We start from the raw sequence: 18,072 nt of genomic DNA on the forward strand, positions 1-18,072 counted from the left end.
CTGCCTCAACTTCCACTGGCAGCTTGTTCCATATACAGACCAACCTCTGGGTCAAAATGTTGCTCCTCAGGTTTCTGTTAAAATCTTACCCCTCATCCCTCTCAACCTAAACCCATGGCCTAGTTTTTGATACCCCAACCCTGGGAAAAAGACTGAGCATACACTACACCCATGTCCCTCATAATTTTAGACACCCGAGTCCCATCCCATCCATGGAGAAGTCTGCATTTCTTGCACAGGCCTCATCAGCCATCTTATAGCCCACATAACTGGAGAAGAAACAAATCATCCCCCATGTCAAAAGACTGCCAGAGAGGACTGATTCTTTATGCCTTTGTATTGCCTGGGTTTATTACTGAGAAATTCATTCACAAGCAAAATCACTACAAAAAATGGATTAGGTTCAACTTTGCTTGCATAACGTAAAGTGGGAAAGCTGCAAACACAATACCAAACAGATAAGCAGCTTTATTTAGTACAGTATTTGTCAATGTAAGCAGCCACTATCTGCACACCTGCTGCTAAGAGGCTTTGTTGAAACTATGTGGCACAAATAAAGATGACAAAGCAAATCAATTAAAAACAAAAATAAATGCTTGGAAATTATCTTTACAGTAATTACAAAAAGTTGGGCAAATGCAGGGTAAAAGTTGCTCTCACATTCAAAATACTCCCCCAATTGCAAAAGCAAAAAAGATCCAAATATTACTATCTAGAAATAAAAGAAAAATGCAGGAAATGTTCCAAGAGCACTGTTGTGATTTCCACTTCCAGCAGTTAAACTTTCTGAATCAGAACCCAGCCCAGAAGGTAGCCATTTGGCCCATCAAGTTTGAACCAGCTCTTTCAATTAATGAGTTACAACAAAATAGGCAAACAGTTAATAATTAGTTTTAACTTGCAGAACCAGCCCCAAAATCCAAGCCTACTGATTCTCTGTCTGCAGTGTAACCATGTCTAATAAAGCAAAAAAAAACCCATCAGTTTGAAGATCAAAATATCCTTTTTGGACTACTTTTAATTCAAGATCAGTTATTGAGCTTTGGTTCTGTTAGTATGCAATTTAACAATTTTATACATTGTACATCTTGGTGATGCAATACTATCATATCTGCTGTAAATGAACTCTCAGTGTATGCAAGTGGCAACAGAATCAATTGGCAAGGGACAGAGAGACAGAAAGCAAGTTGTCAAGCTAGAGAGAAATGGGACAGATGGGATTACTGTGTTAAAGGCCAGCACAGACAAGATGTACCCAGCCACCTTCCTCTCCATCATTAAAAGTGACCAAGTACATGGCCAGAAAGTTATGGATAATGGATAGAAAGGTACAGGCCAAATGCAGGGAACTGGGCTGCGACCAGTTCAAGTGGACAACTTAGTCAGCATGGATCAGATATGAAGTGCCCATTTTTGTCCTGCATAAGAGGGGCATAGACAGGGTGAAAGTACCATCTTCCCCCCCCCCCCCCCCACCCCTAAGGGAAGATCTCCTAAAAACTAGAGGGCATGTGTTTGAGATTTGAGGCAAGTGATTTAAGGACATCAGGAACAGCTTTTTCCACACAAGGGGTAGTGCATATTTGAAATAAGCTGCTAGAGACATCTAGTTAAGTAGATGGATAGGAGAGGTTTAGAGGAATAGGCTAAATGCAGGCAAATGGCACCAGCTCACTGGCCAAACAGTCAGCATGGATGAGTTGGGCTGAAGGCCCCATTTCCACCCTGTATAACTATGACAGAGTAATTTGACCAGCATCTACAATGCTGGAGTTCCCAAGCACTTTAAAAAGAGATTACACTAATGGTTGGCTCTCAATAGGAAACCCAGCTGCTTACCTTTCTTTTAATATCTGTAAACTGTGAAAACATCAGTGACCAGTAGAATGACAGCTCCATTATGTAATAATAATACATGTCAAATACCAGTTGCTGTAGGAAAGGACAAAAACATTTGACAAGGTTTAGCATCATAAAGGGAATATAGTCCCTGTACAAAACACAAATATTACAAGCTAATGAGAGCTATGAAAACACATGGTTGAATGCATTATATTTAGCTTTTGCTTTATTAAAAAAAAAGCCAACATTGTTCTCAACAAAATGCAACTGATAGTTCTGCTATATGCATTGAGCCAGATTAGGACTGAAATAGTGATCATATTTCACACTGTTGAACAAAAGGACTTTTAAAATTTAAAATATGGACAGCTTGAATACTAATGTTTTAAATATACAAACTGAGGTTTTTGCTATCAAGTGACAAATTGGGAGTAATTAAATAACCTTTTTATACAGGGAAAACAGACTTTTTGGGTTGGATTGTCTCAATTACAGCACAGTGTGCCTGTTTCTCATTAAACATCTGGTAGACTATGTAACAGCCATTAAAATTGACTTCAGAATTTGCTGTTTTGCCCCTGACCTCATTCTTTCCCTCTCTCAGTCACAAACAAAAAGTAGTCAAAAGCAGTTTGACTGATGGATAGGTAACAGCAACTGTATTTGAGTACCAATTGATCCATACAAGGAGGATATACAAAAGATTCATTCGGTCAATAAGGCAATCAAACAGGCAAATAGACAAGACAGCTTTTGCCCTTAAAAAGCATTAAGAATTATAGTTATCTATTTTTGTTAATAGTTTGTCATATTCTTATGCCAGAGTTCTGAAGCAAAGTCAGCAACAGGTAACATTAGTGTTGTTTCTCTCCCCACACATGCTGCCTGACTTGCTGAAATTTTCCAGCATTTCATTTCATCTCATTAAACTAGTTGGAATTCAACCTTGGTCCCCAGATGTAAAGAGGCATGCAAGTGAATACCCACAGGAAATATATTGTTTTAAAAAGTGCATAGATTAAAAAGTACAAGATAATCCTTTTAAGAAAAAAGTATCAAGTTAGTAATTAGTCTCAGCTTATTAACACAAAATGGGTGCGGTTTTATCAGTAACTTGTTTGGCAATAATAACCAGTCATTTCTGTTTCTGTGACACCAACTTATGACACTGCAGTACTGATCAATATAATTCCTGTGCAAAAGGTGTAACTTCAGGGACTGGAGCACAACAGAATGACCATTATCTGCTGTACTGTTAAAGTAACTGGACTATCTGAGGAAAGTTATCCCACTTTATACTGTCAGCTGCTAGCTGCTCACAGCAGTTGTGACAATGATCTTCTAACTATGACAAGAAACCAAAGACTTAATCACACATTTTAAAAATTAAGGAAAAATTAAAAGTTTACTAAAAATTACATTGAACACCGAAAGCCAAAGAGGAGCTCTGATCAAAGACAATTGTTCAGAGAATCAACATTTCTTTTTAAATTTTAGAAGTAAGCAAATAGAAAGAGGCCTAGGCATTGCATACAAGACTTGGGACATCACGTTGCAGCTGTATAAAACATTGGTTCAACTGCACTTAGAGTACTGTATACAATTCTGGCTGCCACACTACAGGAAGGATGTGGTAACATTAGAAATTGCAAAAGAGATTCACCAAGATGTTGCCAAGAATGGAGGGCTTTATTTACAAATATACATTTGACAATAGAAAGCACAGGTTTACAGAGAGGGAAGAAATTTAAAGGAGATTTAGGGGTATGTTTTCCTACAGATAGTGCTGAGTACACTGGACAAGCTGGCAGAAGGGGTAGTAGCAGCAGATACAATGACAAGGCTTAATTTGGACAGGTACTTACATAGGAAAGATGTAGAGGAATACAGACCTAATGGAGATAAACAGGATTTGCAGAGATAGTGTCATGATTAGCATGGACAAAGGTGGGCCAAAGGGCCTGAAAATTTCTATCATTGGATGACAGCATTTCTGTTATTCAACTCTCACCTGATATGGGTAGTTGTACCAGCAATGTCGCGTATCCCAGAACCAGGGAGCCTGAAAGAAAGCAGAGGCTTAGGTTGGTTCTGCAATGACCATTTGATGGACTGGTGGTCAATTGAAAAAAAATTAGAAGTGTTCTTTTCTTCAAGTGCCCTCTCGTTCCCCCAGCAGTTTTCATTCCTCTTTATGGCAGTAACTCAGACGCCAGCAACACTCAGTAGCTCATCCTCATTGAATTCACCACTGAGTTAGGAGAGCCAAAGTTAAACACTGACCCAACAAAAGGGGATGGGGCAATTAATACCACTGAGAGCCCAAGCCTGTCTAGCCAGCCCTTTACATGAATTTTGAGCTAAAAAATGCACAGCCCCAAAACCCTAGCATCAGTATTACACATTCATTGAAAACAAAATTTGGAAAAAAACAGCCATAACCAGGACCTTATTACCACCCACAGTGGAGCAGATTCCTCACTCAATTTAAAGAAAGCCATCTCACCAGAGTCCAATGGTAATGGATTGAAGCTGCACTATAGCACAGAATCCATGCTGATGCACTAACCCCAGTACTGAAGTAGTGTTAGACTTATCATTGAGAGGAGGAACTTAAATTGAGGACTGCAGAGAAAGATTCCAGTGCACAATTCAATTACTTTCAAGTATCTAGTCCAATACTTCTCTCTCAAAAGGGATAATACTTACCCTCATTTACCTCATTGCTGACTGTGGGAGCTTGTTTAGCAAAACTTGATTGCTGGATTTCTTTGCAACTGTGCCACTTTTCAAAACCTGGCTGCCCATTCACTGTCAACATCTTAGAAGCTCTTTGGTCAAGGACTGTAACTGGCAGGCAAACATCTTTATAACAAGTGGCACCATTGGGCAGCACCAAAGTCAATCCCAGCCAAGTGGTGGTGCAACTCACCAGGGTTATGGCAGTGTAGCAGTTACCATAATGCTTTACAGCACCAGCTATTGGAGTTCAGTTCATGCCACTGTCTACAAGAAGTTTGTACATTCTCCCTGTGACCCCATGGGTTTCCTCCAGGTGCTCTGGTTTCCTCCCACATTCCAGACTTACAGGTTAACAAGATGTTGGCACTGGAAGCACAGAGGTACTTGCACCTACTCGGACTGTGTTGGTCATTGATGTAAACAATGCATTTCACTGTGTCAATGTAAGCATGACAAATAAAGCTCATTGTTTAATCTTTTCCTTTTCTCTTTTGATGATTGCTATGCAAATATTTAAAACCCATGGTGACAGAACCAGTAGAAACCGAAACACGTCACTGTGCTGGAGTCCCACAGGAGGAAGTGAGGGACACTGGGTTAACTCCCAACTGCTGGCCAAACCCAACAAATGAGAGCTACAAGATAGCAAGGTGATGGCAGTCAATAAACCAAATCACACAGTTGCTTCCATATCCACCAGTCCAGTATGGCAGCTGGAAAAATACCACTGGAGACTTGACAGCAGATTAATAGACCCTCCTTTCTAGTTGCTGGGAGATCATTCCCAGAGGAACTAGGATAAGGACCAAACAGAAAGAAAAATAACTGATTAAGAGCTCTATGCAGTGTACACCTAGCCTGGATAGCTTGCAAAGCTGGAGGTTTACTCTCTAGTGTGGCCCAAGTTAGTTGTTCAATCAGGTATGTTGGTTTCATGCCTGCTGGGCTAATAGAGGACTGTGTTAGAAAGCACATGAAATTCCCTCTCCACTTCTCTCCCGGTCTGCAAACATTAGATATTTGGCAAATTTATTTAAAATAACACTGGTGGGGGTGCACCTGTATAGTATTGATTCCATTTTACAATAGAATGCTGTTAATAAAGAGCAGCCAAAGAATACATGGAATTGGCTCAGATCCAAATAATTCCTATTCGTTCCTGTAACTCAGAACAAAGTTAATGCTGAAGACACTGGGAAAAAAAAAGTTCAACCTCATCAAGACGGCTACCTGAGACAGACTAATAAAAACACCAGGACAGGGCACAGAGCCAGCTATTTATAGAACAGCACTCGCTTGCCTTGAGTGAAAGCACAAAACTTTTGTCTTAGACTTGAATCAATTCTGCCTTTGTCATATGATTTCAAAGACATAGGGGTTAGCGTTAGTAAGTTGTGGGCATCCTATGGTGACACGAGGGATGCCCCCAGCACATCCTCAAACTATATTGCTCATTGACAAACATTATTTCACTACATGTTTCCATACATATGTGGCAATTTGAGCTAATAGGTATAGCTCTAGGAAAGCATTACAGCACTTAAAGGTCAGAAGCACATTTGAGCTTCAGTGTAGAATAAGGAATCACTCCCAGACCCTGTACAAACAGTTGTACTTCCAGAGCCAGTGTTGGTCAGACTTCCTAAAGCTGTTTAGATGAGTTCACAGAAGACCCCTTGCTTTGCAAGGGTCCGACATGTTTTTCCCTTCTCTGGCAAGACACAGAATCACATTACTGTGTCATTCAGCAAGTAGCTGGAGAACTGGGATATGCAGAGGAAGGCAAGCACTGAGCACAATCCGTGGTTAGCGATTATCAGACAAAGCAGCCAGACAGGATAAGCACTGCCTCAGGGACAGTGTCAAATAGCTGGGTCAGCCAGGATTTCCACTCCCCATAACTGCTCATTAGAAGTATACTTTTAAATTCTGTTCCTGGAACATGGGTGACACACGCAAGGTCTCATTCACTGGTTCCCCTCAGTTGCCCCAAGAGGACAGTAAATAGTTTCCTCTAACACTGTGGCTCACATACTGATGCTTTACTTCACTGTGTTATTGTCAAGGAACCCCTGGATTCTGACCCAGTAACTATGAAGAAATACACATCCAATTTAGGACAGCCAGGGACAATGTTTCCTCTATGGTGGTGCTGCTCTTGCATTTCACACCAAGAGGGATGGATCATAAAGGAGGCAGGGCACTTAAATAGTAGGTACCTGCTACAGTACTGAATTCTCAGTAAACAACTGAAAATCAGGCAGATCCTAGTCTTGGATGAGTATTGCAGTGGCAAGCCAGAAAGTGAACTATCCATTAACTCCTCCCACCACCCCACAACCTTCCAAGTCTTGTAGAATCCAAGAAAGCTTCTAGGAAGATGGTGAATTGTTCATTTATTCTAGATCACCCAGGTAGTCATAATGCCCTAGCTTGCACGTTGACCAAGTCTCACTGCAGGCTGTGCCTTCTCCTGGGCTTCTGTTAACCTGGCAACAGCACCAAGGTCAAATTTGAGTGCCACTTGGACAGTGCATTGAAGGATGCACAATACTTGTGGAATTATACCCTTTTGCATGGGTGAAGAGAAAACTTGCAGAGAAAGAACCAACATGAACATCCTCAAAGACAAGATGCCATACAAAGCTTGATGGTAGAAGGAGCAAGGCACAGGCTGCAAGAATATCCTCAAAAAAATCAAAGTTGAACACAAACGCAAGGCATCTCTTGCATACATTATAATTAGATTGTGCATTAAAGCAAGGGTACAATACTCACTGCCAGAACCAATGCATTGGGACTTATTTCAATTTACTGCTTCCCGGATAACATCTCCTATTGGAGTTGACCAATGGTTTGTCTTTGCATTTTAATTTCAATTTGTACAGCATTTTCATCTTGGCCACAGACCCAAAGTTAAGAAATCTAGACAGAAAAAGTAAATTCACTAAAACAGAGGCAATGAAGTAAATAAGGTATGTAGACAACAAATGTAGAAAACCTCGAATCAGCAGATGGTGAGCCATTTTGAACATCCTGCACGTTTTCTGATCTCTATACTGCCACCAAAAAAAATACTGGAAATCAGAAATAAAAACCAAATATGTTAAAAATACTTGAGTTGGGCAACATCTGCGAAGACAAACAGAATTCAGGTCTTTGACCTAAAAGGTCAAAAAAGGTCACTGTTTCTCCTTCTACAGATGCTGCCAGACCTGATCACCATTTCCAGCAATGCTTTTGTTTCACCTTTCTATGAATGTTGCTTTCCTTTCTACTAAACTGGTACTTCCCCCATCACTGAAGGGAGAAACTGAGGCGCCGAACTGCTTGATTCTCCAGTCATTTTCTACGTCTTCACTGGCTGAACAAGAATTACAGGCTGGTGGAGAAACCTGAAGAGGGGACTGTATGGTGTATTACACAAAGAAATCTACCAAAGGAGAGTTCACAGTAACAGATTCCACAAGCTAAGAGTAAACTAATGCATTTGGATATTAAGGGTAATAACATCTCCACCTTGCTGACAATCAATTGGATCCTTGACTTCCTAACCAGAAGACCACAGTATTTCATTAGAAGCTTGAGGAGATTTGGTTCATCACCCAAAACACTCGAAAGTTTTTATAGATATACAGTGGAGAGCATTCTAACAAGCTGCACAGAACCAAAAGCTGTAGAGAGTTGCACCTTGGGCACTAGCCTCCATAGTACCCAAGACATCTTCAAGGAGCGGTGTCTCAAAAGCAGCTTCTATCATCAAGGACCTCCACTATCTAGGACATTCCATCTTCTCACTGTTACCATCAGGAAGTAGGTAGAGAAGCCCAAAAGCACACTCAACCATTCAGGAACAGCTTCTTCCCCTCTGCCATACAATTTCTAAATAGATATTGGAACCCGTAAACACTATATATTTTTTTAAGTCTGTTTCTTTGCACAACTTATCTTAATTAGCTATTTAATATACACAAACTTACTGTAATTCAGTTTTCCTATATTTATCTTGGATTGCATTGTACTGCTACCACAATGTTAACAAATTTCACAACATACACTGGTGATACCAAACCAGATTCTGACTTCCTAGAAATCAGAGATAAAAAGCAACACTGATATTAACATTGGGAATTTCATTGAGTTTAAACATGAACTTTGTTCCTCTCTCCATAGATACTGCCCATTTCCAGCATCCTTTTTTGACTTATTTTTAAAGAACACTGATGCAGACCTTGAATGTTGCAAGAGTCTGCTTCTTCACAAGAGGAAGGTGGACAGCTGGAGTAGTGCATGTATGGAATTAAATCTTGCAAGAGACTACCAGGCAGTCAGACACCAGCAATCTCTCTCCATGCACTGACGTATCAACCACACCAAGGAACTGAAAGGAAAACAAACCAAAAAAAAAGCAGCACAGGCTTGATTGAATCGAATTTACTTTATTTCTTACATCCTTCACATACATGAGTAAAAATCTTTACACCTCCAACTAAATGTGCAATCACAGTAATTTATAATACAAACCCCATTTCCAGAAAAGTTGGGATATTTTCCAAAATGCAATAAAAACAAAAATCTGTGATATGTTAATTCACGTGAACCTTTATTTAACTGACAAAAGTACAAAGAAAAGATTTTCAATAGTTTTACTGGCCAACTTAATTGTATTTTGTAAATATACACAAATTTAAAATTAGATGGTTGCAACACACTCAAAAGTTGGGACAGAGTTAAAGTAAGATTGAAAAGTGCACAGAATATTCAAGTAACACCGGTTTGGAAGACTCCACACTAAGCAGGCTAATTGGTAGCAGATGAGGTATCATGACTGGGTATAAAAATAGCGTCCATCAAAGGCTCAGTCTTTGCAAGCAAAGATGGGTCGTGGCTCACCCCTTTGTGCCAAAATTCGTGAGAGAATTGTTAGTCAGTTCAAAAAGAACATTTCCCAACGCAAGATTGCAGAGAATTTAGGTCTTTCAACATCTACAGTACATAATATTGTGAAAAGATTCAGAGAATTCAGAGGCACCTCAGTGTGTAAAGGGCAAGGTCGGAAACCACTGTTGAATGTGCGTGATCTTCTAGCCCTCAGGCGGCACTGCCTAAGAAACCGTCATGCTACTGTGACAATTATAGCCACCTGGGCTCGGGAGTACTTTGGAAAACCATTGTCATTTAACACAGTCTATCACTGCATCCAGAAATGCAACTTGAAACTGTATTACGCAAGGAGGAAGCCATACGTCAACTCTATGCAGAAACGCCGGCAAGTTCTCTGGGCCTGAGCTCATCTCAGATGGACCGAAAGACTGTGGAACCGTGCGCTGTGGTCAGATGAGTCCACATTTCAGCTAGTTTTCGGAAAAACGGGCATCGAGTTCTCCGTGCCAAAAATGAAAACGACCATCTTGATTGTTATCAGCGAAAGGTGCAAAAGCCAGCATCTGTGATGGTATGGGGGTGCATCAGTGCCCACGGCACGGGTGAGTTGCACGTATGTGAAGGTACCATTGACTCTGAGGCGTATATTAGGATTTTAGAGAGACATATGTTGCCATCAAGGCAACGTCTCTTCCCGGGACGTCCATGCTTATTTCAGCAGGACAATGCCAGACCACATTCTGCACGGGCTACAACAGTGTGGCTTTGTAGACACAGTACATGTGCTTGACTGGCCTGCTGCCAGTCCAGATCTATCTCTTATTGAAAATGTATGGTGCATCATGAAGAGGAGAATCAGACAACAGAGACCACGGACTGTTGAGCAGCTGAAGTCTTATATCAAGCAAGAATGGGCAAAATTTCCAATTGCAAATCTACTACAATTAGTATCCTCAGTTCCAAAACGATTAAAAAGTGTTATTAAAAGGAAAGGTGATGTAACACAATTGTAAACATGCCTCTGTCCCAACTTTTATTGAATGTGTTGCAGACATCAAATTCTGCCTGCTGAACCGTGTCTACGCCCACCTGGACAAGCCGGCGAACACTGTGAGGGTCATGTTTTTTGACTTCTCCAGTGTGTTCAACACCATCTGCCCTGCTCTGCTGGGTGAGAAGCTGACAGTGATGCAGGTGGATGCTTCCCTGGTGTCATGGATTATTAATTACCTGACTGGCAGAGCACAGTACGTGCGCTTGCAACACTGTGTGTCAGACAGAGTGGTCAGCAGCACTGGGGCTCCACAGGGGATTGTCCTGTCTCCCTTTCTCTTCACCATCTACACCTTGGACTTCAGCTACAACACAGACTCTTGCCATCGTTAGAAGTTTTCTGATGACTCTGCCATAGTTGGATGCATCAGCAGGGGAGATGAGGCTGAGTACAGGGCTATGGTGGGAAACTTTGTCACATGGTGCGAGCAGAATAATCTGCAGCTTAATGTGAAAAAGACTAAGGAGCTGGTGGTGGACCTGAGGAGGGCTAAGGCACCGGTGACCCCTGTTTCCATCCAAGGGGTCGGTGTGAACATGGTGGAGGATTACAGATACCTGGGGATACGAATGGACAATAAACTGGACTGGTCAAAGAACACTGAGGCTGTCTACAAGAAGGGTCAGAGCCGTCTCTATTTCCTGAGGAGAATGAGGTCCTTTAACATCTGCCGGATGATGCTGAGGATGTTCTACGAGTCTGTGGTGGCCAGTGCTATCATGTTTGCTGTTGTGTGCTGGGGCAGCAGGCTGAGGGTAGCAGACACCAACAGAATCAACAAACTCATTCGTAAGGCCAGTGATGTTGTGGGGGTGGAACTGGACTCTCTGACAGTGATGTCTGAAAAGAGGATGCTGTCCAAATTCCATGACATCTTGGACAATGTCTCCCATCCACTCCATAATGTACTGGTTAGGCACAGGAGTACATTCAGCCAGAGACTCATTCCACCGAGATGTAACACTGAGCATCATAGGAAGTCATTCCTGCCTGTGGCCATCAAACTTTACAACTCCTCCCTCGGAGTGTCAGACATCCTGAGCCAATAGGCCGGTCCTGGACTTATTTCCACTTGGAATAATTTACTTATTATTATTTATGGTTTTATATTGCTATATTTCTTCACTATTCTTGGTTGGTGCGGCTGTAACGAAACCCAATTTCACTAGGGATCAATAAAGTATGTCTGTCTGTGTGTGGAAAGAGAGCAACGTCTCAAATCAGACAAAATGTATGGTTTCTGAGTGGCAGTGATTCCCCATTAAGATGCAATGCCTAACCATCAAGGAAATATGACCCCAAGCAGAAACCAATGCCCTGTGGAAGGGTGGGGAGAGAAAGTATATTTTACTACCCCAATGCACAGCCCACAATAAAGGCACTATGGACCACAACCCTTCATTGGCTTAGTCACTAATTTAATAAGGGAACTGGGGAAGTAAATTACAAGTAGCAGCCACCCAACTGTTCAAACTTAACAAATGATGGATTTCAATGCCTACTCCTATAAACCCTGCAGGATACACAGACATTAAGAAGCATATTGCAAGTAATTTGACAATTGTGGTCTTAGACAACTTCCACATGTCACACACAGATTTGGTGGAAACAAAAAAATAAATAAATCTCATTCTGCCCAGACTTGTCACAGTAAAGGTTGAAGAGCATTAAATATGAACAAGACTCGACTTGAGGTGGGAAACTTGAGATGGCTTGTTACAGCATTTTTACAAAAATATTTACACTGGAGATAGAACATGGACAATAACATTGCAAACTAAATTGTGCTGTCTGGCTGCAATATTGGCAAATCCAGAAGAAAAAAAATTGCTGGTCAAAAACTATTGCAAGGGTAGGTGCTTCTACTAATATTGTTTTTAAATTCAAAAGCACAAGACACCTGGCAGCTACAGCTGCTAGACTCTGGCCTACAGCAGTGCCTTGGTAGTTAGAAATTTAAAATAGTATAGCAGTCTCTTCATAACAAACAGGAGTATCTGACAATGATTAGTTCTTAAAAGCTTCCAAAAGCAAAACCAGTAATGCCCTGGAGCCTTTTGTGTAACAGAGTTCAACCAACTGTTACGAATGTGCAGCAACTCTGAGGGGCCGAAGGGTACAAAGTAGCCCCCTCCTTTTTGAGAATCACAAGATCGCTATTAATTCGGGTCTGGGACCCAGGAAATGAGAGAGAATCCACAAGGTTTGGAATGTGTCCTGGCCTCAGCGAAACAAAGCCACTGATAACGGCCATTGTCTCTTGGAGACGGAATTGTGTATTGAGTATGGTACTATTCATTGAAGCCCCTCAGGGGATGACCAGAGTGGGCTGGTTGAGGGATTGCATCATCCCAACCTGATTGACATCTGAGACCCCGTGGGTAAGGATAAAAGAGAGTCTGGGGAACAACCCCTTTAGACACGCCAGGAGAAACGCTGGAAATCCAGTGACAGCATTTGATAGCCAAAGCCGGTGGGGCCCGTGTGCATCCTCCCTTGCCTGGGTTGGCGGGCTTACCACGGAAGAACGGCTTAGCTAAAGGAGAGGCCACAAGTGAACAGCCACACCAACGGGACTACTGACGGATCGAAATCATAAAAAGGAAAGCCGGCAAGTTTCTAAAAATCTCTCTCTCTCTACAACCAAAGGCTGCAGCCTGAATGAACTGAGTGACTTTTATATTTCCATCGGACAATACATTTATCCCCTAGACAACGATAGAGCTTATTTCTTATTGATTATTATTATACCCGCACTTTTAGATTTAGTATTGACGACGTATATTATCTGTATGTTTGCATTGATATTATTTTTGTGTATTTTTACTAATAAATACTGTTAAAAATAGTTACACCAGACTTCAAAGGACCTCTCTATCTTTACTGGTAAGTGACCCAGTTACAGGGTTCGTAACAAAGTGGGGGCTTGTCTCGGGATTTGATACCAAATTGGAAGGCCAGCAAATCGGGCTTAAGTCCAAATGTGGGTCTGGTTGCGCGGGTAGCCAGACGGGAAACCAGCAAAGATGGACGTGGATGAATTTATAGAAAACCCAACTCTGGAGGCGCTAGAGGCGGCCACAAAGTCGGAATTGATAAATATTGCGAAAGGACTAAACCTCGCAGAGGTGAGGTTGTCAATGAAAAAGCGGGAGGTGCGGAGGGCCATAACTCAGTATTATATTGTGAAGAATGTGTTTTCGGCTGAGGTATTGGAAAATATCCCTGAAAAGGTACCAGCTAGTGGGACAGCTCAGTTAGAGTTGGAGAAATTGAGGCTGGACGCGGAACAGAGGAAGAGGGAGCATGAGCTCCAGCTAAAGGAGTTAGAGCAGGAAAGATCTGAGAAGCAGAGGGAGCATGAAATTAAATTAAAACAGTTGGAAGCAGCTGAAAAAGAGAAAGAAAGGGCCGAGAAAGAGAGGGAGAGAGCCGAGGAGAGAGAGTATGAGGAGAAAGAGAAACAGAGGCAACATGACTTGGACATGGAGAAGTTAAGGCAAGAGCGAAGAGCTCAAGGGTCAGACCGAGAGGAGCAGTTTAATGTTAGTCGGGAGTTTAGGTTAGTACCTCTGTTTGAGGAGATGGATGTTGATAGTTATTTCTTGCTTTTTGAAAAGGTGGCAGTGAGTCAGAAGTGGCCCAAAGAGCAATGGGTGGCGTTGTTACAAAGTATGTTAAAAGGGAAGGCACAACGGGCATATGTGGCGTTGTCCATGGAGGAGGAGTCTGAGAATTATGAGAAAGTAAAGGAGGCCATTCTTCGGACCTACGAATTGGTACTTGAAGCCTATAGACAAAAGTTCAGAAATTTAAAGAAAGGGTGGAATCAGACGTATGAAGAGTTTGCCTATGAGAAGGGTGTGCTCTTGGATCACTGGTGTGCAGCAGAAATAGTGGAAGAAGATTTTTGGCATCTCAGGGAATTAATTCTGATTGAGGAATTTAAAGGTTGTGTTTCGGATGATATCTGGATGTATTTGAATGAGAAGCCGAATAAGTCCATATCCGAACTTGCTAGGTTCGCAGATGAATATGCCCTAACCCACAAGACAAAGTTTTCCTCAAATAAGAGCTACCAGAAAGGCAGTAGGGATGGTAGAAAAAGCCACCGGCTAAGGCAGAGAATAAGCCGGGAGCTAGTGGAAAAGGTAAGGAGGAAAAACAGGCTGGCAGGAAGGTTCCCAACTTTACATGTTATAATTGTGGGAAAGCTGGTCATATAGCATCTAAGTGTTTTGCTCCGAAGAAGGAGACAGGAAGAGGGAAAACGGCAGTCCCGACTGGTTGCATTGAGTCAGTCAACAGATCGATGAGGAAGGCAAAGGTAGATAGAGCACAAGAGGGGCGTGAGAAGTTTATCTCGGAAGGGACGGTGTCTGTGAAGGAGGGTGAAACCCCAGTTCCAGTGCGGATCTGGAGAGATACTGGGGCCGATCAGTCATTGATTCCAAGGAAGGTGTTAGACTTCGGTCCTGAGACTGGGGAGGTTGTGTTAAGAGGTATTGGAAAAGGGACCGAGGCCGCACCTTTGCACAGGATGTTTCTGAAATGTGACCTGGTATCTGGACCATTCGAAATAGGGGTGCGGTTGAAACTACCAATGGACGGCGTGGACGTCCTACTTGGTAACAATTTGGCAGGTGGTGACGTGTGTTCAGCAGTGAAATTAACAAGTAAGCCTGTAAGTGCTGAGGACCCGCCCATAGATTCCAAGATTTATCCTGCATGTCTAGAAAGGCGGCTGAGAAAGGAGACAGTTTAAATGAGTCCAGGGTTGATTTAGCGGAGATGTTTTTACCAGTCCTGTACCAAGAGGGGTTAGAGGATGGTAAAACGGAGGATAGTGGAGCTAAGGAAAGTAAGGGAGACGAAGCAGATTTAGTGTTGTCAAGGAACGGAATTTTGAACCTGACCCATAAAATACCCCTAGGTGGACACTTAGGAGTGAGGAAGGAGGTTATGGAGGCACAGAGTAAAGATGAGAAAGATGAGGCAGTTAGAAGGTCCAGGGTTGGACATGGATGATCTGTCTGGTTTGGCAGAATTGTTTGAAGAAGTTGAAAATTCTAAAGGTGTTCCCGATAATGAAATGAGGGCAGTCCTAGATGAAAAGGATGCCATTACCTTGAAGAAGTCTGCTGGGTTGGCAGATGAGGTTGTTTCAGCTCACGGGGTTGAGTTTACTCCGGAAGGCAGTTGCCCAGAGAGTAACTGGGCGGATCAGGGGAATTTAGAATTTGAAAAGGATACAGGTATTGAAAGCATTGGAAGAGGCAAATGTCCCGTTTGAGTGTGTTCAAGATGTGGATGCATGTGGTACTGAACCTAGTAATGGAGCTCAGAAAAAGTCTGAGGTATTTGATTCAGTTGAAAAGGAATGCAGTCCTTGTGGGTCAGATGGACTTGGTTCAGTGAAGAAAGGGTTAACCTTGGTAATAGTGGGAAGTGAGAATTCCCAATTGTTTGTGCTCTAAGGTGTGTTAAAAGTTAGTGAGGAGATAAAAGGTGGTGAGGTGAATATTATTATTGAAGGAAAAGGGAAAAGTGTAGTTCCTAAATTGAATGAAGAAAATTTAGAGTCTGGATTGATGTCAGAAGCAGTAACCAGGCTGCAGGGACAATGGCTTGGTAACACGGTGCCTGCGAATCAATTACAGGTTGATTTGGAATGTAAAGGTGCCCCACACGCTATTGTTATTCGAGAGTGTGCTGTGAGGAGGCAGAATTTGAAATGCTGTTTGAACAAAGAGAGATCGCTTGCAGATCTTAAATTGAAAACTAATAGAATGAAGGGTCCTGAAGATAAAACTAACGATGTACTTAAAATTAAAGAATTGTGTGGAAATTCGGAAAATGGTCTAAGTTTGGAACACATTGTTGATAAAATAACTCCTATGAAAGGAGCATGCAAAAGCTTATTCCACACTGGTATACAAGCTAACCACGTGGGAGTTAACTGGAAAAGGGGCAAGGGTTGACGGGATGCCATTTTAAATAACAGGATCCGGTTTTAAGGGATTTCGACAAAGCATGTGAATAATAAAGACAACCTCCATGGAAGATTGACTGTTAAGTTTGAAAGTAAATAAAGATTAGTATTTGCATGAACTTTTGTAATATACACGTAAGCTAAGATCACAACTCTTTAGTTTTTGTTTGCTGAAGAAAAGGAATAAAAATAGGTGGTTATTAAATTGGAGTCTGATGCTACAAGGATTTATTAAGGTACAAGATGTTAAGATATTAGAGGAAGTGACAATGTAATCGCTAACTGTTTAGATGCTGAATTGAATGTATAACTGTATTAGTCTTTAGTGAAAAAAAACTCGTGTTAGATTCCAACATCCTGTAAGACTCTGTATTAATTCATTTTTACCGATGGCAAAAATCTTTGAAGGGGGTGTTACGAATGTGCAGCAACTCTGAGGGGCCGAAGGGTACAAAGTAGCCCCCTCCTTTTTGAGAATCGCAAGATCGCTATTAATTCGGGTCTGGGACCCAGGAAATGAGAGAGAATCCACGAGGTTTGGAATGTGTCCTGGCCTCAGCGAAAACAAAACCCCTGATAACGGCTACTGTCTCTTGGAGACGGAATTGTGTATTGAGTACGGTACTATTCATTGAAGCCCCTCAGGGGATGACCAGAGTGGGCTGGTTGAGGGATTGCATCATCCCAACCTGATTGACATCTGAGACCCCGTGGGTAAGGATAAAAGAGAGTCTGGGGAACAACTCCTTTAGACACACCAGGAGAAATGCTGGAAATCCAGTGACAGCATTTGATAGCCAAAGCCGGTGGGGCCCGTGTGCATCCTCCCTTGCCTGGGTTGGCGGGCTTACCACGGAAGAACGGCTTAGCTAAAGGAGAGGCCACAAGTGAACAGCCACACCAACGGGACTACTGACGGATCGAAATCATAAAAAGGAAAGCCGGCAAGTTTCTAAAAATCTCTCTCTCTCTACAACCAAAGGCTGCAGCCTGAATGAACTGAGTGACTTTTATATTTCCATCGGACAATACATTATCCCCTAGACAACGATAGAGATATTTCTTATTGATTATTATTATACCCGCACTTTTAGATTTAGTATTGACGACGTATATTATCTGTATGTTTGCATTGATATTATTTTTGTGTATTTTTACTAATAAATACTGTTAAAAATAGTACCACCAGACTTCAAAGGACCTCTCTATCTTTGCTGGTAAGTGACCCAGTTACGGGGTTCGTAACACAGCAAAGCAACAGATCAAAGCAGACGATTGGTCAATCCGGTTTAAACTAAATCAGCACCTGCATTGTACTTTTCAATGGGAAGCAAAGAGCCGTGTTGTTGTCTTGGAAAACAGTCACACTCTACTTCCTCCTTTCCCCTCTATTTGTGAATGGTACTGCAAGTTTTCTAATTCTGGGCACAAAAATTGTTGCCACTACCATGCTGATGCAGAAATATATCCTCCACTGTTGCTGGCTCTAAACCCTGGAACTCCCTCCCCAACGGGAGTACATTCAGAAAGTTCAATAAATGTGGTTCAACACAACATT

At 42.0% G+C, this 18,072-nt stretch overlaps 1 protein-coding gene across 1 annotated transcript in view; it reads right to left on the reverse strand.

Moving 5' to 3' along the window:
* cers5 (ceramide synthase 5) overlaps positions 1-18,072 on the reverse strand; it is a 121,972-nt gene that overhangs the window by 40,081 nt on the left and 63,819 nt on the right. Inside the window, 2 exon segments of the mRNA XM_073070845.1 lie at positions 1,840-1,932; positions 3,854-3,904. Of these exon segments, the coding sequence (XP_072926946.1) occupies positions 1,840-1,932; positions 3,854-3,904 (144 nt within the window).

Source organism: Hemitrygon akajei, chromosome 18 (genome assembly GCF_048418815.1).
Source record: "Hemitrygon akajei chromosome 18, sHemAka1.3, whole genome shotgun sequence".
Classification (NCBI taxonomy): Eukaryota; Metazoa; Chordata; class Chondrichthyes; order Myliobatiformes; family Dasyatidae; genus Hemitrygon; species Hemitrygon akajei.